We start from the raw sequence: 23,581 nt of genomic DNA on the forward strand, positions 1-23,581 counted from the left end.
TAACTGTCTCATCAATCGGGGCGTGTTTAAGAAAGAAATGGAGCCTATAACCAGAATCTCAATACCAATCATATTGTGTAAACGAAGTGTTCAGGCCTAAAGCAAATGTAACACGAACGACTAATAAAATGAATACAATCCACACTTTCAGAATAAATAAATAAGCAAACAAACAAAACCCAACTAAGACAATAAAGTGGTCGGGATCTATTTATGTTCTTCAAATATATTAGGCTAACGTCTCTTTTTTCTCCCGAGGTAGCTTACCTGGGTTTATGGACTGAGAGAATTAGGTTATATTATAAAAGATTAAAAGATCGACTTACCAATCTCTTCCTGACTAAAGTCTTATGCTCTCTGCATTAATTTGTAATAAGCAAAGGTTTTAAAAAATCTGGTTAGTAAAAATGAAAAAAATCATACCTTTTCAATTGTGATAAGATTAATGAGAGAGGACTGGCATAATGCGGTATCATTTAAAAGAAGCAAAAGGTGTAAAAACTAGAGAACACGTTGATAATTACTTGCGGAATATAATTTCTACATAATATTTTTGTTAAAAATAAAAAAACATGCAGTTTGTCACTTTTATTTGATTTAATTCTGCTTGATTTTAGGCTACTCCTTCCTTCGCCGCTGGTCTCCACTAGTCTGAACACACGCACATACTGTATATAGGCGCTCAGTTTAAACAGAAGCGCACGACGGCGTTGCGAGCGCAGTTTACATGAAAAATACAAACGGGAATATAGATACAGAATCTGAGAGAACACTTTCCAGAAGCTACTAGGCCTATGGCTATAAAGTCTTTATGTCATAAAAGTCACACAGGAACACAATTTTAAATGGTTAAAAAGGTCAAAATGGAGACGTTTTTCTTTGAGGTTCACTAAGGTCCTAAATAGGTTGCATTTGTTAAGTCTGTTTAACCGTGAGGTAGCGTTTATTGGCGTATTCTGCCATGCAGAAATACAAAACCAGTAACGATGTAAATTTATAACATTTCTGATAATTTCTGTAAGTTATTTACAAGCAGATTTCTACAACTGACATCAAGAAGACCAGACTTCATTGTGAGATATTTTTTCTCCAATCCTTCTATACTTGCACCACCTGCAGGTTTCCGACGGCGGGGCATTTCCAGCGCGAAACTTGCAAATAACCGCCCTTGTTTAGAATGAAATGTAATCAGTGCCTCCCATCCAGAAGCGGACATTTCAGGTCCAGAAAGTAAAAATCCAAACCAGGATTTTGTTTCAACCAACCTGTTGGGTACTTTGTCACTGTGACTCTTTAGAGTCAACTGGTTGGTTGAAACACAATCCTGGTTTGGATTTTTACTTTCTGGACCTGAAATGTCCACCTCTGTTCCCACCCTGACTACCCTCGTCCTAATAGCATCTGCATAAACCATCCTTGTTAATGCAAGACTGGTGAAGAAAATTTGTGAAGAAGATGAAAACAACGGAATTGGAAAAAAAATTCAAACACTATACATTAAGAGCAGCAGTATTGCTACTAGTTATTACTCCGGTGTCCAACGTACATCAAACTCTATTTAACTATTTGACTCTATTTAAGTGGCTATTGTGTCCATTTCCAGGGCTCTGCTAGACTGTTAATAGGACTGCATTGGTTTCCTGCTTGGTCATTGATCATAAGATACGTAATTATTGTTCATTTTCGGTGTTGATTTGAGGGGGAAAAGTTTCATGGAGTACTTTTTGGAAATTCTTCTGAAAGGTACTAGACAGTACAAGTAGTCATACTTGGATGCTAAAGCATAACTTACGGAATCAGTGTTAGTGTTTGTGTCATGCCCGATAACCACAGTGTTGGGGAATTTACTCACAAAAGTAATTCATTAAAGACAGTAGTGGAAAGTTCAGGTCTAGAAAGTACAAATCCAGACCGAGGTTTTGTTTCACACAACCAGTTGAGTATAGTTACAGAGTTCTCAACTGGTTGGTTGAAATAAAACCTTAGTCTGGATTTGTACTTTCTAGGCCTGAACTTTCCACCTCTGTCTATAATTGATGATTGTGATACCTTTCCCTGCACTGCATAACCATTGTTCATTGCACTATAACAATGACAGTGTAACTGTGTAACCTAGTGAAAAAGAAATCTTTACTCGTATTACTTTTGGAATATCACACACACACACACACACACACACACACACACACACACACACATATACATATACATATATATATATATATATATATATATATATATATATATATATATATATATATATATAAATATATATATATATATATATATGGAAGGATGATTTATGATTTACACTCCCTTTTTCTTGAGTATGACTCACTTTAAATCATATGAGCTCCACAATCAAGGAGTCTACTTACTGATTTTTTGTCAGTAAAAAAAATCTACAATGAATATCATGACAACCCTGAATCGAAGAAACAGTTTGGTGCATAAAAATGCTGTGTCGTAATGGCCACAAGGGGGCGGCAGATAACCTGAAACATTAGAATGGTATTGAAACTACCGACAGAGTAGATACACTATATAAACAATTGGCACACACCTCTTAATCATTAAATTCAAATGTTTCATTCAGACCCATTGACACAGGTGTATAAAATCAAGCACCTAGCCATACAGTCAAGTTTACAAACATTTGTAAATGAATGGGTCATTCTTTAGAGCTCAGTTTATTCAAGTATGGTACTGTCACAGAATGCCACCTTTGCAATAAGTCAGTTTGTGAAATTTCTTCCTTGCTAGATATTCCACGGCAACTCTAACATAGTTCACATGGTTGGGTGAGTTTGGTGCGAAAGAAATTTACTGGCACCCTGACCTCAATCCCATCAAACACTTTTCACATGAACTAGAACGGAGATTGTGAGCTGGGCCTTCGTGTCCAACATCAGTGCCTGACCTCACAAATGCTTTTCTGAATGGGCAAGAATTCCCACAGATACACTCCAAAATCTCCTGGAAAGTCTTCCCAGAAGAGTGGCATATTGATGCCTATGGATTTAGTCATAAAGGTTTCTGTAGGGGGGGGCGGCATGGTGGTGCAGTGGTTAGCACTGTCGCCTCACACCTCTGGGACCCAGGTTCGAGTCTCCGCCTGGGTCACATGTGTGCGGAGTTTGCATGTTCTCCCCGTGTCGTCGTGGGGTTTCCTCCGGGTACTCCGGTTTCCCCCCACAGTCCAAAAACGTGCTGAGGCTAATTGGAGTTGCTGAATTGCCCGTAGGTGTGCATGTGTGAGTGAATGGTGTGTGAGTGTGCCCTGCGATGGGCTGGCCCCCCATCCTGGGTTGTTCCCTGCCTCGTGCCCATTGATTCCGGGATAGGCTCCGGACCCCCCGCGACCCAATAGGATAAGCGGTTTGGAAAATGGATGGATGGATGGATGGATGGGTTTCTGTAGGTGTAATGGCCAACAACTACTACTACAACTAAGACTAATAACAGTAAGAACATTCTCTGCAAACTTTGGGAGGACCATTGCACGATGTTGCCTGTTATCTGGGACTTGACCATCATGCAACGTCCTGCAAAATTGTCCAGGCTAGATTTAAGAATGATTCTAATCTGTTTCTCTTCAGGCTTAGGATTCAAAAAGACAATTAAATCATTAATCACAATTAGCTGCATGACAATTAATTGTCAGTGAAAATGTAATGATTGTAACAGCCCTAACCACTACTGTATTTCTCACAGTTCTTTCTTTTATGTCACAGCCAATTTTGCTTCAAAAGAGAATTAAATGGAATGTAAATATTTAAATATATAAAAACATAAATAATATAAATGACATTTTCAAACAAGGTCATTAAAACACCCAGAAAGAAACTGGTGAGGAAAGATTCTGCAAATTGTCATATAAATGGAGTCATACAAGTGTAGTTTCAGACCTAGGTGTCACTACAAGGACTCACAGAATTCACATAGAAACATGTTTATTGGTTTTTACATTTTCAGGTAATCCATACAGGACTTCTCCGTAGGACTGCCGAGCTCAAATGGACCCCAATCAACGTAAGGGCTGTGCCTAAACTCTGCACAGTGAGCGATCTCTAGGAGCAGGGGTGGTGATAACTGCCATAGACAAATTCCCATTTAGGGTTTATCAAAATGACAGGAAAAAGGAGCAAAGCCTTAGGATTTGTGCAACCATAAACCCATGTCAAATTGTTCATGCCATTAGATTTTTCCCAGCCATTATTCCTGATACATATGCTGAATATCATTGTTATTGACCGGTACATCGTATGTTCTTATACTCCTTGTACGGTGAGCAAGCCTGGTCAAGCATTGAAGGAATAAGCCTTTAAAACATCCTTTTCATCTCTGGCTTCCACTGAGGCCACAATACTTGTGTAATCGCAGATTACATGCGTAAATCCCCTGCAAAAGAAAAAAAGACTTAAAGTATAACACCAGTAAGAAGTACAAAGTTACCAGCAAGAAAGTGTAACAGGATAAATTATCTGCATTTTGCACTGAATTCCAATTACAGATATTTACACAATTGAAGATTTTAAGGTAACAGCTACAGAAATATAGAAAGATAGAGCTTGTGGTCATTTGAAAGGTGCATGTATTCTCTGTGTACTTTGATGTTTTCTTAACACTATTATCTCATACCAGGCTCTGGTGTGAGATCCTCCCAGCAGGTGGAATCGGCTCTCGAGAGTCAGACCAGCATGGTGTTCCTTCTTCCAGGTGAGCACTCTCAGGGAGAGGTCACGGGATGCCGTAACCACGCGAAAACTGTCCTACGTCACAGTTCCGTAACAATGAGAAAAAATGCGAGTGCACATATAATCAAGAATAAGGACAATATATACAACTCACCACGCAGAAAGATGCTATTGCCTCTGTGTGATCCTCAAAAGTAGCCAATAAGGCACCTTTTAGGGTGTACACTCTCAGGTGGTTCCCAGCTGCAACCACGAAGGTAGCAGCCCCTCTAGCTTGCAGGTGCACATCTGCATGCCAAGTAGTCAAACCCAGCGGAAAGGTTTCTACCTGCTGAACTGGATTGTTATGAATTTTATTAATATTACGAACGTGAACAGCAAGAGGACATTTAACATTGATCCCCTGAACATCCATTAGCTTCCGCTTCCCAAACCATCACTGTCAATTTTAATTTAATGCAGTTTTAATGCCTCCAGAAACTACACCATGCTTTTTGGCAGAGCTGCTGAGCTAACTTAACAGTTAGGGAATTACAGCATAGAATAAAGTTAACAGAGTTAAATGAGCTAACAGTTGTGAGAGCTTCAATCAGATGATATTTTTATAGACTGGGGCAACTGTTCATACAATCCAATTCAAAGATTATGATCTGGCAGATGTGAATATGTATAAAAGTGAAGCACAGATACAATAGGAAAGCATCATGACTGAGAATACTCTGAGATACTCTGAAAATATTGGACTTACTCTTTCATAAATATCACTATAAAACATTCATAGCATCAGAACTCAGAAGCTGATTCAAGAAAATTCAGGAAAAAAACGTTTTCCATCCAAATGTTAAATAACTTGAATGTGTATCCAGTTTGCATGATTCCATACCAAATTTTAAAATACATGTGGAATATTAGTTTCCTCCGGGTACTCCGGTTTCCCCCCACAGTCCAAAAACATGCTGAGGCTAATTGGAGTCGCTAAATTGCCCATAGGTGTGCATGTGTGAGTGAATGGTGTGTGAGTGTGCCCTGCGATGGGCTGGCCCCCCATCCTGGGTTGTTCCCTGCCTCGTGCCCATTGCTTCCGGGATAGGCTCCGGACCCCCCGCGACCCAATAGGATAAGCGGTTTGGAAAATGGATGGATGGATGGATGTGGAATATTATCATATTTCATATAAGAAAAAAAATACCTTCAACTTCCTGTTTGTATTTCGATTTTTTAATAGTGATTTCAAAGACGGAGATCGTTTTGTCTGTCTGATGTCCATATACATCACCGTGCAGGACAGCCACCCGGGGTGGTTCAGAGGCCAGGAAAACCGCAGCCAGACAGCAGGAGATGGGCAGAGATTGCCCTAGAGGAGGATCGTCCTCAGTGACACTTCTCAGACTCTGGCTGCAGAAAACCTGTGCAGCGAAATCTCTGGTGAACTACACCGATCCTGACTTCAGTGAGACAAAACTGAAGGGATGCATAAAAATTACCTGTGGGTGACAGTCTGCTCCTTCTGTGCTAGCTGCGAGGATCCATTTCTTATCAGGAGATGAAACCAATATGTCGATATTAAAAGCCTGAAAGAGCACTTGACGCCAGACCAGTGACAACGAGGGGACTGTCAACATGCACAAGGCACCACTGCTAGTGCCAACCTACAAGAAAACAGCAGGATGAGAGTTGTTTTAAAATGTGCATTATTTGTGCAGAAATAATTTTCATAAGGTTTATACTTTGAGTTGAACACTAACAAAGAGGGAAGACTGGTCATCAGCACTAAAGAGCAGCAATTTGCACTTGGAGACTGCAGTGGGGAAGGCAGCCACTTCCTGTCCTGTGCAGCCATCCCAGGCTTTGATTATTCCTGAAGTGTCCGAGGTGAAGACAAATTCACGCCGAGGATCAGTGACAATACTTGACAGAGGGCTTTGGACAGGGCTTGACCACAGCTGGACACCCTGTTCCAAGAGATGCAGAGCTTAATTTTTGGCTTTAATTCAGCATCGCTCTTCAGGAAGGACAGTGCTCACCTGCTGAACATTCCATGCACGGACTGTACCATCAGAAGATGCACTGCAGACAATGGGTGGTCTCTCCCAGTTGTCAGAGTCATGTCTGTTTTCCTGCAGGTAAGCAAGCCCAACCACTCTACCTATTATGCAAAAAAATGAAGACAATGTGAACCACGGATAAACCTCAAAGGACAATAATATCTTCTGCATGCAAACACTTTCACTCTTCTTTTCTTGAGGTGCTTCAAGTACTCACCACACTGGCTATCACATGCTTTAAAGTTCTTCATACATACCTGTATGACCCCTCAGGCTTTTGCATGTGTAGTCAGTGCACGATCGACCCGTCTTCATCTTATGCTCCAAACTGGAGCGCTGAAGGTAATAACTCTTCCAGGTCCTCTTTCCATTTTCTGAACTGCACCGACTGATATTACAGAAGCTCCAGCGATGCAGACACATCTGTCTATATATGTAGGCCAGTGCAAGGAGATGTAAAAAGTTGTAACATTTAGTGTTAGTGGTAAGTAATGTGGAGTACTTCTGATGATAAAAATAATTAGCGAAACTTACCAATACTGCTTAATGGTTTTACTTGAGCTGCCCACTAATGGATTAATAAAATATATACATTTTGAACTGTTTAGATTTCTCTATGAACAGCTCCCAAAATATATGATCTTTATTTAAGACTTAACAAATGTACACAGTACATTTTACTACAGAGGGTCAGATGAAACTTCTTGAAGCACTAAGACTTTCCAGCTAATTGTGTCGAAAAGTAGTTCATTTTTCGAGGCTTTAAATGCTGACTAGAGTCACCTGCTCATCAGAAGAGCTTCCAGCAGGACACGGGGCAATACACAGACCAGTGCACCACAGTTTGTCAAACCAGTCTAATGTAATGATGATTCAATGTCTTTGCACCATTTCTAGTCTTAGATTTGATTTGTTTATGTTCACTTTTACTTAGAATGCAGATTTATTTAAGTAAGATGTATTTCTGAAACATGCACGGCAAAGAAATTACTAAGTTTGGTCAAACTACTAAATGTAATAAATTTTAATATTTCAGTGATTATATCTCCATTAGATCTCCATAAAATGGTCTATCAGTGTCAAAGGGAGAGGGGGGTGGGGTGATAGAACGATTCAATACAATACAAGTCTTGATGGAAAACTTATGCACGGGAAACGTCTTGGACAGATAGCGGGTATCTGTGGGGAGTGAAGCCCCCCCTCTCCCCTAATACACCTGCTGCCAGTTGTGCTCCATACGCACTTAGGAGCCTGACTTTGCCCGGATTTTAATGAACTTGTTTGTCGAACTGGACAAATGTGTCAGCCGAATAAATGACTGTAATAGTACAGTGACGGAGAAACATTTCATATTTACGATTCCAGATAATATCAAACAAATTACAGGAAGTAGTGAATTACTGATTTCCGGGTATTTAAAAGGCATGAAGGAGAAATACTCACCGCCAGAGCCAGGGTGTCTCTGCAGCTTCATACCACCGCTGTAAAAAAACATCAGTTAATAATTAACTTTTCATTTTACCGGCTAATGCTATATAGACAATCATTTATTTTTTTATGAACAACATGTACATATGCAGTCTCAGCTACAATCCCTTTGGTCGTCTTACAAACCTATGTCAAAAGAAGTAAAAAGTGGTTGTATTTTTTATCTATAAGGATGTCAGTTTGTTCTCTAAAGAAAGAAACAAATTTTACATCTGACACAGAGTCAAAACATCAGATAGAAAGTGCCGAAATGAAGCTAGCAAACATAATCTGAGTATCTCAGGCGTACTGGCTAACCGCTAACAGCTAATAAAGCATCCGAACCTTAGAAACACCCGAAGCGTTTATTAAGTCGTTGTCAGTAAGAAACGAGAAAACGTGAATCAAGCAATCCAAGGTTAAATCGGATAAATCAGAATCCATAGTTTAAAATGTTATTAAAGTAAATGTAATCGTCACCACACTCCCAAGTAATGTTTGTTTCAGTGTAAAAACACGGAAATAGACGCCAATTGGTTGCGCGATTCAGCGCGAAAGTACGAAAGGCGCTATTAAGGGGTTTATGCCTTTAATATCAAGGCGGCCTGTGTCTGTTTTGGTTTATCCTTAAAGTCAAAGCATGTAAATAAACACATGCGTACGATATCCATGTATACAGGAGTGCAATGGAGGATAAGCGCCGTTTACGCACCTTTTTAAATGACAAAACAGCGTTGTTTCACCTTTTCATGATCGTTTACTCACTTGTCATTATGCAATTCATAAAGTTTGAGTCAAAAATATACTTCATCGTAGACTTTATAAAATATATAACAATATAGGTACGTGTCATTTAAAATAATATCAGAAAGTGTGCTGGATATGGTCAATTTAAAGTAGTAGCGAAACCAGAGACAGAACGAGTTCCAAATGATGAAAAACAAATTGATTATTAAATCTAAATTAGAAATGCTTACGTGGGATGGTCAAGATAGGAATGCAAATTTAGGATGGATATTCTGAGGGACAAAATTCAGCCTTGATCTAACCTTGCTCAGTATATATCAAACCTGTGAAATTCCAGGCAACACTGATGTAATAACACAGGATTAGTTTGTCCCTGTGCTGTGTGGGTCTGGTTAGATGAAAAGGTATAAAATAAATAGCACATGGTTATGTGAGCATTTGACCCACAGTGAATTGAAATCCCATCGAAGGTGTCTTCTGCCTTATAAGGGCAGAGGACCCACAGGTTCCACAGCCCTAACGGATTAGCAGTAATTAGTAGGGATAACTGGATTGCTCTTCTTAATTTTTTACACCGCTGAGGTGATTCCTTGAGCATGTTGACCGTGACGTTCTCCTGTCATCCGCCAAACTCGGACATGTCTATCAAACTGCTAGTTGGAGAAGCAAGATCCATGACTCCACATATCAGGTTTCCGGAGTCCAGTGGCATTGTGCTTCGCACTGCTCCATCCGACGCTTGGCATTGCACTCAGTGATGTGAGGCTTGCATGCAGATGCTCGGCCATGGAAGCCCATTTCATGAAGCTCCCAGCGCAGTTTTTGTACTGGGGTTAATGCCAGAGGACGTCTGGAACTCTGCAGTTGTCGACACAGCGTTGGTGACTTTTATGAATTACGTGCTTCAGCACTCGGCAACCCCACTCTATTACTTGTCGTTGTCTGCCACTTCATGGCTGAGTTTCTGTTGTTCCTAAAAGCTCCCAGTTTGCAAGAACACTACTTACAGTTGACTGGAATATGTAACATTGAAGAAATTTCACAAAGTGACTTATTGTAAAGGTGGCAACCTATGACAATATGGAATATTATTTAGCACTGTAAAACATGTAGAGAATGTAATCATAGGACACTATTAAGAAGATGTTGCTGTAACCCATAAAAAGTGTGACCTTCAGAAAATGTAGATCAATTAATGCTGCAGGGTGTAATCAAAATAACTATGTATTTTACGTTAGCTTCGGAGTTTCTGTATCTGTGTCTTGATTTAACCCTGGTTAAATGAGTAATCCACTTTATAAGCAATGTAGCTTATCAATATAATATAATTAGCTCTGCCGCTAAGCACAACATGGCCGGCTGAACCCACCAAGACTTGCTACTTTTTATCAATCAAATCTGTGTACAGTTTTGCTTTCCTACCGTAGTGTCCTTGGCTAGATCCAGGCTTCTTGCCATAATTATACAAAGAACATTATTAGGGGACAATCTTGTTTCAGCTGTGTTTTCCAGAAGGTTCGACCAATAAGAAATGATTGGCAGCCCTGTCATAGAGGGGCGGGGAAGTCAAAGACAACAACAGGCGGGACTCATCAGGGCCACTTCAGGGAGGAGACAGGAGGGTCAGGCGGACATGGCCGACAGGACATTACAGAAAGCTATTGTATTAAAAATTAAAAAGTGTTGAAAAGTTTTACTTTTCCAACAGGCTTCTGGGGAGAGTTTATTTTGTTCTTTATTTTTAATTGACCTGGCCTGACCTGTAAACCATTAGAAATTATTTGGTATGGTTCTGTCTTATGAATTATACCATATTATATTAAAACATTAATCTAGGTGACAGCATACTGATGCTGTTAGTCGATCCACCTGCACTGCAAATTCACTCATCTCTGCCACATAAGAACCATTCAAACAAACAATAAACAATTTGTGATTGTAACCATCTATCTTCGTGAAGACTTATCCAAATTTTAAATTTCAGACAATTCAGAGATAATTTCTCTTTCAAACAGTTAACTGCTATTTTTATTATTATTTTTTTTTTTTACTAATGAAACTTTTCAATCAATTGCTATGAAAAAAAGTTCATTCAGAGGTTCAGTAAATATGGGGGGAGGGGTGGAACAAACAAACAAGGTATTCATTGGTGCTATCAACTAACTCATTTACGTGGACAACCAAGGTTTGGAGAGCCCCTGCTGGCCACAAAGAGTCACTACACTGTAACTTCTTGAGTGGGGCACCGGAACCAACAAACCCACCCCTGGTTACATCGACTACAATGCAGTGTAGCTGACAGCTTCATACCAGCTCTGACATGTTGCCAACTGTGCAAAATACAGTGGATAAGACAAATATATTTATGGCACAGAAACGTTTAGGAAATACAAAAAAAACTTTAAAAGTATAAGATAAGGATCTGACTGAATATATTTGATTATTTACAACAGAAATATTAAGCATAGCTAAAGGAAACCCCATAGATTGCAGTGAGTCACCATTCCCAAATCTTCCTCAGCGGCAGATGCTGTAGAATGACTTGTTCACGGTCACATGACCTGTTGAGGGGAGCCAGTTGAGTCTGATTTTTCCATGGCCTTCATTCTTATCTCATGCAGAACTGGCAAAAGGATTGTTCTCATGCTGTTATAAACAGCCTTTCCCTCGTCGGAGTCTTTCCTCATCTAGATTAATATAAAGACATTTATTACCCAAAGCCATCAACATTTAACATCAACAGATTTTGATGAACTTCACATACCTTTGTGAAAGCCTTTATTGTCCTGTTTAGAAACGCCTCTTCAACTTTCTCTGGTACAATGAACAAATGGGCAAAGCAGTCAATAATGCACATTAGTGTCCTCTTGGATCCCTGTGTAAAACATTAAAAAATAAATTTTGTATAACAATGTCCCTGAATAAAAATAAACATGATTGTGGTTGGATCTGACCAGCTAAAATAATATTCCAGAATCCACAACTAAGGTTTATGGAAACCTGCCTTTCTTATTACTCCCTTTACATATAACAACAATTTGAAATATTTTAAAAAACAAAATATTAAAATTAAATGTATGTTATTTACCACAGTGTTTCCCGACTTGGTCAGGGACCCCCAGACATGCCAGGGTTTTTGCCAGGCGCTGGGAAGGAGCAAAAATATGGACTGTCTGAGGGTCCTCAAGGCCAGGGGTGGCAAACACTGATTGAGACATATGTACAGCTCACATATGTACAGCTCACATATGTACAGCTCACATATGTACAATAGATCTTTTCCAAAGCCATCATTGTCCTTTCAGACTTGTTTGCCCTTAAGCCACAGACAAAATTATTTGCTTAATCCTAATCAAAACAGTCAATAGTCCCCGAGATAAGAAAAACACAAATTTATGTAAAAAAGTAATTATTGTCTTATTTAAATTGGCCATTAAATGCACAAGGGTGGTATATACAGTATATTGCAGATCTGAGTACATGAATTGAAACACACACACGCACACACACAAATGCACATACATAGATACACACACACTCAGGTTTGTAATTTTGAAATATCTATGTGGAGAATCTCCATTCATTTCTATGGGGAAAACTCTAATCCCAACATGACAACCTTAAGCCCCTACGCAACTCTAACCTTAACCATTACCATTAACTCTTAACCTTAACCATTGTGTAACCAAACTAAATATGAGACTTTTCTAAGTATTAGCTTTTTGATTGCAGTTACAGATCTTTGTGAGCACCTGAAAAATGGTCCCCACAACATTAAAATAAAAGGTTTTTATCACATTGTGGGGGACATTTGGTCCCCCACAATGTAATATAAACATAATACACACGCACGCACTCACACTTCAACTAGACAGCTATGCACAACGGCCAAACCATAAGACTTAAAGGTCAGTATAGGTTGGACAAATTTATGACCTTGTCCAATAAATTAAGGATAGTGTTGCCATCTTGCTTATTCTTCTCCAGTGTTTTCACCTCCTTTTGGCAGATTAGAGGTTCCTTCAGCTGCTCCAGCCAAGACCACAACAAACCAGAGAGGATAAAGGGATCCTTCTCCACGCACAAGCGTTCCCAAGCCCCGTCTTTAGAGTTCAGTTCCTTCTGTAAGCCCAATGAATAGTACGCATGTAATTTCAGCAGATTCATATAATGAGAATGAGACTAGGAAAGCATTATTTATGGAATATCTGAAGCCAGACACTGAAAGCATATTCTACAAAGCACACAATTTATAAGTGAAGGTAGTGATATAAAAATATAAAAACAGAAGGTAAAAGTGATATAAAAAAATCTGATTTTAGCTTGAACTTCTAAGTAGCTCTTTCATGAAAAAAGAGTATAATCTCCGCCTACCTGCCAATTTGAGATTTTCTGTCCATACTCTTCCTCCCCTTCTTCTTCCAGGTCCACACCAAGTGCCTGGGCTACTAGTAAACGTCGGTTCTCCAGGGTGAGCTCTGTCTGTATCGTGATAAAGGGGACATCTGCGGACGTGTCCCTGTCTTCATAAGCAGCAGTGCAAGACGCTGGTTCGTTGCCTGTTGATGACTCTTGGGCAAACTTTGAGCTCTGCTGCAATAGCCAAGTTGACAAAATGGTTGCGTTGCTGATTTTCCTACGATTGTATGGGGAGCCCAAAGATTTGCTGCGTTTCATGTTTTTAAGAAGCTGCCTCTTGTGAAAGTGAGGCTGCTCCCAGACTGAGCCAGTGGTGTCATAGAAGGATTTTTTCCTGCTACAATGAGTTGACAGTGACTCAGTTTGATTGTTCTGAAAATGGTCAGTGGATTGTAGTCTGCAAAGGTCTGGGTCACTGTAGCTAAGGCTCCTTCGAATGTAAAATTCGGAGGTTCGTTTGGCAATGGCTTGTGGGCCAGGTAGACGAAGGATGTCCTTTCCTATCATATCACTGTCTGGTGGTCGAATGGTTTCTTGGGACATAATTTTCTCCCCTGATAAGTCAGGAATTTCCAGAACCTCTTCCTCAATGACCTGCCGGGTCTCAGAAATATCCAGAAGGAGCCTGCATATGAGATGTATGAGTCTTGGCATGTTCTTAAATCGCCGTGCCTCATAGCCATGTAGCAGGTGCTGTTGACGGATTAGGAACTGAGAGAGAGTGACAACATTGGCTTTGGGACTGGCACACGAGAAGATAGTTCTCAAAGGGACCAGGAACTGTGCAAACTCCCTCACACAAAGCAGCTGTTCCCTGGTTTGAATTGAATTTGGCCTCCTTTCTCGTACGATCACAATGGCTTGGTCTGCACTCATCCTTGTTGTGAACACCAGGAAACAAGCCACCAGCACACCTGTACAAATCAAAACAATGTAAAAGAAATTATCCAAAAAACTATACTCAAAAAGTATTTTTATTGTACTGTATGGTTACTGGTCTTCAATTAAGATAAAATGAATGATGTTGATATTGTTGGTTCACCTGTTCTTCCAAGTCCAGCATGACAGTGGATGGCCATCTTCCCCTCCTGACATGCGAATGACATGACCTTCACCATGTCTAGGATTGTTGTGAGAGATGCCACACCATAGTCCCTCCATCTAAAGTTGTAAAAATAAACTGAAAGTTCAAAAGATTTTTCAGTTATTTGATGCATTTAAAAAATTACATTTAATATATAAACCTAATTACATACTGTCATGCCCGGCTTGTCCGCTCCTCGTGTTTCCCACGCCCCCTGATTTCCCACGTGTGCTTCCCTGATCGTCCTCAGCTGTGTCCCATTATTTTGATCAGTCTTGTCTATTTCAGTCCGTGTCTTACCTCAGTTCCTCATCTGTCATTGATGTTAGCTGTTGTTAGTTAGCATGTCTCTAGTCCATAGTCCTCTGAATGAACCCCAGTTTCCCCGACTTTGGACTGCCTGCCTGATCCTTGCCTGCCTGTCTGCCCGTGCGCCTTACCCGCAATCCATGATCGTGACACATACCCTTATGTTAACAAATGGAAGGTGATGTTCTAGTTATAGAAACCTAAAAAGTGATTTTCCAGCCCGATCCCTCCTCTTGTCTTGTCCTGTTTTATCATACTATAGAACAGCTGTTTTGAATATATTATACATGTATATATTATTCAATTTTTTTATCGCTCAGTTGCTGATAGTAAACAATCAATTGTCGCCCTCCGAAAATCAGCAAAATCTTGCAAAAAGAAAAAAAAACTGTAAACTCACTTCCCACCTCCATGAAGGCCTCTGGGCGATACGTAAAGCCACTGTAACGCTCCAGGGGGTGGCCGCAGCTGGCGTGCTCCCCAGGGCTCTGCAAGTTGATGATTGTCCTCAGGCCATACCTGCTGAGAGACAGAGATGGACAAAGTGCCATGGTGTGTCATTTATATTTTGTTTAATGGGTGAATGTTTTATTTCTTTATTAAGTTGATAATTTTATCCACGGTGACTTAAAGATTAATAAATAATAACTGTCGTCTAAAAGACTAAAAGTATCTGAAAAATAACTGATATATTATCCCAGTAAAAATCAACAGATGAGAAAATTGGGGCCCTAACATGGCCATTCAATTCAGCACAGTTCAAAGGAATAATGTAAATAATCTGAATGAATACCACCATTTGTATTGCATGGTACTGCATAATTTTCATCCGGTATCTGGTCAGTCTCCCTGAGGGTTGAATTAAAAAGCATCACAATAGGAACAATTTAAATCATCCGTTCTAAAATATACTTTTACCTTTGAAATTGTTCAATGATGTTGTATTTTTCTATGATTTCGGTTGAAGGCCTTGCCATAGCCAGGATATTCTCAGTAATCCTGGCATAAGAAAACATTGAGAAAGGACACATTTTGAGAGTAGCAGAACGTGCTGCAATGTGCATTGGCTCATTCACCAGACTGGTTCACAAATCTCTTCCTATGTTCCCTATTGAAGCATAGTGAGGTTGCAGCGATTGAGGTGCCCACCAGGAGGAGTAGAGGCCCTTGATAGCCTGCTGGTCTTCACTCCAGCAGGATGGATTCTCATACTTGCAGGCACGCCCACCACAGCCCATGGAACACTGCATGTGACTGGGAATCAGCTGCCGCAGCGTCTCCCCCACCATGGTATACGTTGCCCAGGGAACCTTCATCTTCACTGGGAGAAGTAGCACAGTACAACTAGGTGCCACAAGCTCATCAGTTCTAAGTTCTGTTTATTAATTTCCTTGCTAGAACGTATCCAGCTTCATACTGCAACTAGACAAGTTCTATTCAGTGATACTGTTGTTTTTCTCTTGCATCCTTGTGTTAGTTATGTTAGTTATTACAATAACAAATTGGTTCTGAACTGGTTTAGCCTCGGGACTAGGGCTGTCATTGTTGATTATATCAATAATTGATTAATCAATGATTCATTGAGAAATCTTTTATATTTAATATAATATATATAATATACATTATACCCCAGCTTTGGTAAATACTGTTCCACAGATGTCACGTGGGTGTTGATTATTGTTGGGTAACTGCACAGATAGTTCCGGCATCCTAATAAAAGTTCATCCGGTAAATTAGGACAGCATAATAAAACAACATTGTACTTCTGCACTGAAAATAGTCAAAGCAATTGGTGCTGAGACCTTACTGTGGAAGCACATGACCAAAGTTATATGAAATAATTTCTGTGACATCATGTGAAGGATTGTGACCAGCGGCAAACGGGAAGTTGACCCGGAAAAGTATGATATAATTGTGTGCCAAATTAAACATTTTGTTTTAAAATTATGTTTTTATATTAGGGCATTTTCTTAGTGTCAATTTCAGGCAAATTCAGATAATATTAAAACACTATTTAAATTAAGTCTAGCACTAGTGTATCCATTTAACCAGATAAAAAAGGGATAACAAACGGCACAAAGGTGACAGTTATTAAACCATAATTAAACAAAATTAGGTACTATTTAGTCCTGATGTTTCTCTCTGGAAATATGAAGTACCCTTTGGAACGGCCATTGTCTTTGTTGGACAAGCACTGCAAAAATGAAGACAATGGAGCATTCTGCTGATGTGGGAAACAATGTCATTGAAATGCACAAGGCAGGAAAAGTACCAGAGCATCAGAGCAAGATGACATCAACTGGTTTAGCTACTAAAAATTCAACCGTCACTCTCAGAAGTCTGCAGTGCTCTTTGGCTGAAACTGGAGTGAAGGTGCACGGGTCCACAATATCAAATGCTCTCCATAAAACAGGCCTCTACTGGAGGGTAGCAAGAAGCCATTCCTTAAGAAGATCCACCTAAAAGCACGCAAGGTATTTGCATCTAAGCATGAGAGACCCAGTTAAGATATGGGAGAAGGTTTCAGATGAAACCAAAATAGAACTTTTTTGCCAGACTTCAAAGTGGCATGTTTGGTGTAAGGCTAACACTTAGCATGCCTCATGAAACGTCATACTGTACCTACTGTATGGTGAAATATGGTGGAGGCAGCATATTGGTATGGGAATAGTTTTCATGTGCTGGGAATCTTGTCAGAGTTGAGGGGACAATGAATGGACAAAAATACTGCACAATATTGCAGGGGAACTTGTTCCAGTCTGCTATGAACATATGGCTGAGAAGAAGATGTATCTTTCAACATGACAATGACCCAAAGCATAAGGCCAAAGCATCACTGCAATGGCTCAGAAACAGAAAGCTGAATGTTCTGGAATGGCCAAGTCGAAGCCCTGATCTTAACCCTGCTGAGAATCTGTGGAACTACATGAAAGCTGCTATTCAGAGATGCCGTTCCACCAACCTAGAGGATCTCTATAAATTCTGCCAGGATGAATGGAGAAGAATCACTCCTGTGTGATGGGGAAAGCTGGTACATTCTTACCCCAAAAGAATTAAGGTTGTTATTGCAGCAAAAGGTTTCCCTACAAGATATCAAAAGTGCAGAGGTTGAATACTTACTCTATGCAAGCACTAAATTCTGAGTTTATCTTCTTCAGTTAAATATCCACAAAAAATAGATTATCTTGACTTTGGAAATGTATTGTTACAGAATTCACAATAACAATACTGAAGAGAGAAAAATGTGTATAAATCTTTATTATGGCTTTCAAGGGAGTTGAATACTTCTGCAAGCCATTGCATACTGATCATACTCTATTAATTTGCCACACCTCCATTTTATCTATTAGTAACTGGACCGTACCTGAAGCCATGCAGATGTTAGGTTCTTCACTGCAGGCTATCCTGAGGGATTAAGGCGTGTCACTCAGCAGACCAGCTCTGCTGCCATTGGAGGACCTGTATATCGGGAGCAAACATTACAGGCTTACAGACTGTCACTCAGTCTCAATGTGTGCCTGGGCCTTTATTAGCTGCCACAAAACAAGAGAGGCCAGTGCATTCATTCCACAGTGCTAAACACAACATCAACGTGCCACCAACCTTGAAAGTATTTCAGATGTTGCATGTTATTGGATTTGACACCTGAAAGTGAAATTAGTCTGAGTGAAAAGAAAAATCTATAGTAAAAATGTATTAAAAGAATTTTCAATTTGTTTTGTATGAATTGTAACAGTTTTGTCAACATTTTGTATTATATTGCACATATTGCACATATATATTACACATACTGATTTTCAGTATGTGTCACTTATAAGCAGAATCATTAGATAAAATTTTATTTTATCTATTTTATTTATTTATTTGTTTCACATGACATGCAAAAATGAAATACATGATCTTTAAGACAAAGCACAACATATTTAGCATATTAGTGTCACTGAAGGATGTTATATATAAAATCAGTAGTGGAAGAAGTACTCAAACAATTTGCTTAAGCAAAAGTAGAAATAAACAGGCAAAAATATACTCTAGTAGAAGCTGAAGTACCCCATTGGTCTTTCTACTTAAGTAAAACTAAGTACGTACTTGCTTGTAAATATGCTTAATTAATTAATAGTATTAAAGTAAAAGTACTAGAAATTGTAGTCTCTGATGCAACTGCATAAAATGACATTGTGTCAACTGTATGTATATTTTGTTGAATAGAAAGGTTCAGGCATAATAGTGCAATTCAAGCATGACAGAGCACATTCTATTGTGTTAACTGAAATTAGATTTACATAATTAACCAGCAACGATTAATGCTGATAAGCACATCTAAGCCGAGCACATGCTCTCAGTCACACAGTTTAATCGTAGTTCTAGCACTGATATTTGTGTGTAGGGCTGCGTTATAACAACATCCGAGGATCACCACTCGCCATTTCCAGAGCCACTTTCCATAATAAATGATAAGGTGTTGTATGTAGTACAAACTGCAGAGCAACTGATCTTTCCAACAGGAAAAAAACACAACAAAGGTTTCATCTTCCTTTTACAAAAGTTTCTACGAGCTTACAGCATTCGAAACCTCTGATGCCTAGTCCCTGCTTTACTTTGACAAGAGAAACTCTGAAATCTAGGTAAAATATGTCACATCACTACTTTTCCCTGTCAACATCTGATCAAAAAAAAAAACGGCAGTGTGATTGTGAACGCCAAGTAGAATTGTAGTAGTGTTGAATTGTAATAGTGTAAAATTAATGTCATGCCATAAAGAGAAAACTACAACTCGTTGTGTAACAGAGCTGCTGCAGTGAATCAGAATTTGTCTTAGTAAGTTATAGTACAGAATTATAAATAGCTATTTATTTGAGAGGATAAAAATGAGTAATATCCATACCTCATTAGTCTTCCACTGAAAAGCAATCCAACAACATCGATCAGAACAAAGAACCGTTTGTCTCCACTATGCCGACAGCTTTTTCACCTTAGCAAGAAAGAACCCACCAGATCCATCCACACCGGCACTCTGTCTTGTCCCAGTTCTATTTAATCCCTCCCACCCATGTCACACTCTCACTGCCTCCCTTGGGCTCCATCGGATGCCAATAGTCATGTGACAATAAGCACTTTAGTGACAGCATGAAGGATACAATGTAAAAAGTCACCCTTGGAGGAAGTCGCCCTGCAGAAAGCATAGCTACACACATTTTTGTGGCTTCCCATTCCAGGCACGTCTCCCCTACAACCATAGGCTGGCAATAATGAATTAGCCCACTATTTATAACTGCCACTGGATTCACCCCTAATCCAAGTATTTAAGAACTATTGAGTCACAGCTGTACAGCAAGCTGAAACTGATTCCTATCATTTGGAAATCAACATTATTTACACATATGCTATAAATCTGCATATCTACACAAAATCAAATGCTGAAATTTGTTAAACCTGTAGTGAATGCGTTAAACCCTTCTTCTTGATTTTATTTAGGAAACTTTTGAAAAACGTACCCACTATGGTATTGTGGTAGATCGTATGAGCTTTAACACAGCGCTGATAGTGACCTAATGGTTAGAGAGGCCTGCTTGTAATTGAAAGACTGCTGGTTTGAATCCCTAACCAGTAAGGTACCGCTCCCTGGGTGCGGAATTAGCTGCTACCCTGTGGATTAAATGCAGAGGACACGTTGTGTGATGTGTCAACAACTAATCACTTCACCTGAAAATGGTGTTATGTTGTTTGATGCATCTGGATGAAAATACCAGGAATTAAAAGATGAAATTTCAAACACTCATCCTGCTTTCATCTATTGAACAGAAAGACAAAAGTCCTCAGTTGATAGCAAATCCAAATGAATTGGCATGGCTATTGCAATCGTCTTGAAGGGGATTGTAAATTCGTTCTACACAGGATAACAGAGCCCAGAGGCAAGTTCTGTGTTGAGGAACTGCAGTGATTGCTAATTAGCAAAAGGAGGCTGTGCCATCGGGATAAGAAGATGTTCCTAATTGCCAAGAGATCATTGGCCTTAGCTGCCTTAAACTAAGTAGGTGAGGAAAGGCCAGCAATGCAAGCACCTTATTGGCTCGTTGCTGATGCTGACCAAGGCATTCTCCTCTGAGAAAGAAAATAGTTTAGAAGCACATCAGTCTGATGCACTGTGGGACCAAGTACGGTGATAATCCTGTGGTATACTGTAACATTACATACATATTTACAGGTCATTCTGAAATGGAAGGTGTTTGGTGGGAGAATATGAATATAAACATATCACCTTTATAGTGCCTAAAAACTGGTTCACAATCATTTGATAATATATAGATTCTAATACAAACATCTGCATATATTACACAATACAGTGTATTGTTTTGCATAAGGTGTGTTGTAAGAATAATTCAACCACTTATTTCACTAACTAGCAGTCCTAATAAATAAATATCTTTTTTTATCTTCAAAAATTCCAAATTATATCTATTTTTGTGAAATGCTGATTAATAAAATTTCCATGCAGTCTTATCTCACGCAAACATCGCAAAAAAAATTAAGCTTTTGGACTACATACACTTGAATACACAAAATGTATGGCAACTAAAAGGTTATAATTATTTCACATGCTTTGAAATGTCATTAGCTAAATATCAGAATGAGCATAATTTATTATGTTATTTTGTTCAAATGAGGATGATTTCTTGTAATAACATTATGGGCCTATGTGGCATTTACAGCTGTTCTGTTACTGCTGTGTGCTCTCTGTTAATGGTAAAATAATGGCCATACCACAACACAGTATTTCATAACAGAGAACTGCATGAAATTGTGGGAAAAACAATAAAGATTGAAAATTTGTGTCTCTTGGCCTCTAGGCTAAGGACAAGACACTAGATATTAAATGAGCTTCTAGCTGCTCTGTTGCCCTGGAAGACACTTACAAATCACCACTGATAGTAATCGGGCAGCTTTGCTTTGGCCTAGCTTTGGATAACAGTGGATTACACAAAGCTTGTAAAGTGTGTTGCTTATGTCAGCCCTGCCCCTGGAGGTGGAGGAAGCCAGAGGGAGCCAGTCATCTGCAAAGCTGTAAGTACCACATTCTGAGTGACCAATGACGAAGCATCCCAGGGACCATGTAATCCCCCTCAGCTCACTGGTTTTCATTTTCATTGTGAAAAAAGCACTGATTCTTGTCACACAATTCTTTTAAATTTTAAGTCACATCTTATAGATGACATTAGTACTAAAATTTGTAATTAGAGTGATTAAATTATATCTTCAATTACCTTGCTTATTTTGTATTTTGGGGGCGGCATGGTGGTGCAGTGGTTAGCACTGTAGCCTCACACCTCAGAGTCTCCGCCTGGGTTACATGTGTGTGGAGTTTGCATGTTCTCCCCATGTTGTCGTGGGGTTTCCTCCAGGTATTCCGGTTTCCCCCCACAGTCCAAAGACATGTTGAGGCTAACTGGAGTTGCTAAACTGCCCATAGGAATGCATGTGTGCGTGAATGGTGTGTGAATGTGCCCTGCGATGGGCTGGCCCCCCATCCTGGGTTGTTCCCTGCCTTGTGCCCATTGTTTCTGGGATAGACTCCAGACCCCCCCGCAACCCAGTAGGATAAGCAGATTGGAAAATGGATGGATGGATTTTGCATTTTGTTTGAAAACATTTTTTGTATCCATGTTTTCTTGTGCATAGATAGGGTAACTGAAGCTCTGTGATGTATTACTGAATCACATGAATGATTGCAGATACCGAATCACTGACAGGGTTTCTGTTAATGATTCTAGAATCATTTTCTTTGATGACTGTCCACATCAGGCTCATGGGTAACTTGGGGAGGCCAAAAATCTTCCACTTAGGATATCTTAAGAAAGCTGAAGAATGTTCTGATCTAATGCATAGGTTAAGCTTTTATTTATTCCACTTGATTCTAGATGACACACCACTCAATTAAAATACCAATTTCCTGGTAGCAGATGTGTCATTTTGGGAGCTCATTGTTTTGGTAGTATAGTTTAGTGTTTCCCAACCCAGTCCTGGGGGAACCCTGGACAATAAACATTTTTGCTCCCTCCCAGCTCCCAGCCAATCAGAAACACCGAAAAACCTGGTACAGGTGCGCTGGGAGCTGAGAGGAAGGAAAAACATGGACTGTCCAGCATTCCGCGAGGACTGGGTTGGGAAACACTGGTATAGCTCATCTCTGCTATTCAGCACTAATCTCTGCTATTTACTGTGTGGACTGAGCATAGAAAATTCTAACAGTTCTAAACATTAATTAGAAAACAGAGACAGAAACCTTGAATCCTTTGCCTCTCTGGCATTCTTTACATATATGCAACACATTACACATTTCTTTTCTTCAGGTGGACCCAATATCCATATACAACGTTTACCTTGCCATTGAGTACAGCGCCTCCTGGTGTTGGTTCACTTATCTATCTAGCTACACTATATGGACAAAAGTATTAGGTGCATACTTCTCAGTCATTGAATTCAGGTGTTTTATTCAGACCCATTGCCCCAGGAGTATAAAATCAAGCACCTAGCCATGCAGTCAGGTTCACACATATTTGTGAAAGAATGGGTTGTTCTCATTAAATTCAGGAGTAATAGTACTGTCACCTTTGCAATACGTGAGTTTGTGAAATTTCTTCCCTGCTAGATATCCCATGGTCAACTGTACTACAGCAAAACTCAAAACTATTTTTTACCGGTACTGTTGTAAAGTGGAAATGATTAGGAACAATAGAAACCACATACAGTAACATAAGGGGGCTGCTGAGTGCAGAGGTGCATACTGAACAAAAGTTGGCAATAGCCTGAAATAG

The 23,581-nt window shown here is 39.6% G+C and overlaps 2 protein-coding genes across 5 annotated transcripts; both read right to left on the reverse strand.

Moving 5' to 3' along the window:
- Positions 1–3,936: 3,936 nt before the first annotated feature.
- On the reverse strand, positions 3,937–8,743 carry fbxw12 (F-box and WD repeat domain containing 12). Of its 2 annotated transcripts, none has more exons than XR_007398358.1 (10): positions 8,555–8,743; positions 8,186–8,223; positions 7,000–7,169; positions 6,722–6,843; positions 6,443–6,649; positions 6,182–6,346; positions 5,887–6,103; positions 4,852–5,033; positions 4,642–4,767; positions 3,937–4,401 (listed from the first exon to the last, which is right to left on the reverse strand). XR_007398358.1 is itself a non-coding variant. In XM_049016130.1 (10 exons), exons 1-10 carry the CDS (start codon positions 8,651–8,653, stop codon positions 4,302–4,304), a joined length of 1,431 nt encoding a protein of 476 aa, XP_048872087.1. In that variant the 5' UTR covers positions 8,654–8,743; the 3' UTR covers positions 3,937–4,301. The 2 variants fall into 2 exon arrangements, 1 of the variants encoding a protein (XP_048872087.1); XM_049016130.1 differs by having other exon boundaries at positions 4,642–4,772.
- Positions 8,744–11,060: 2,317 nt separating this feature from the next.
- On the reverse strand, positions 11,061–19,783 carry ptpdc1b (protein tyrosine phosphatase domain containing 1b). 3 transcript variants are annotated; one of them, XM_049016120.1, is made up of 10 exons: positions 19,654–19,783; positions 18,133–18,227; positions 15,918–16,089; positions 15,687–15,767; positions 15,169–15,287; positions 14,418–14,555; positions 13,331–14,289; positions 12,893–13,078; positions 11,721–11,831; positions 11,061–11,643 (listed from the first exon to the last, which is right to left on the reverse strand). In XM_049016120.1, the coding sequence occupies exons 2-10, from the start codon at positions 18,140–18,142 to the stop codon at positions 11,509–11,511; spliced, it is 1,911 nt and encodes a 636-aa protein (XP_048872077.1). In that variant the 5' UTR covers positions 18,143–18,227; positions 19,654–19,783; the 3' UTR covers positions 11,061–11,508. The 3 variants fall into 3 exon arrangements, 2 of the variants coding, with proteins under 2 accessions (XP_048872077.1, XP_048872076.1); XM_049016119.1 differs by having other exon boundaries at positions 15,169–15,290; XR_007398357.1 differs by lacking the exon at positions 11,061–11,643 and having other exon boundaries at positions 12,045–13,078; positions 15,169–15,290.
- Between the last annotated feature and the right edge of the window lie 3,798 nt (positions 19,784–23,581).

Source organism: Brienomyrus brachyistius, chromosome 6, assembly GCF_023856365.1.
Source record: "Brienomyrus brachyistius isolate T26 chromosome 6, BBRACH_0.4, whole genome shotgun sequence".
Taxonomy (NCBI): domain Eukaryota; kingdom Metazoa; phylum Chordata; class Actinopteri; order Osteoglossiformes; family Mormyridae; genus Brienomyrus; species Brienomyrus brachyistius.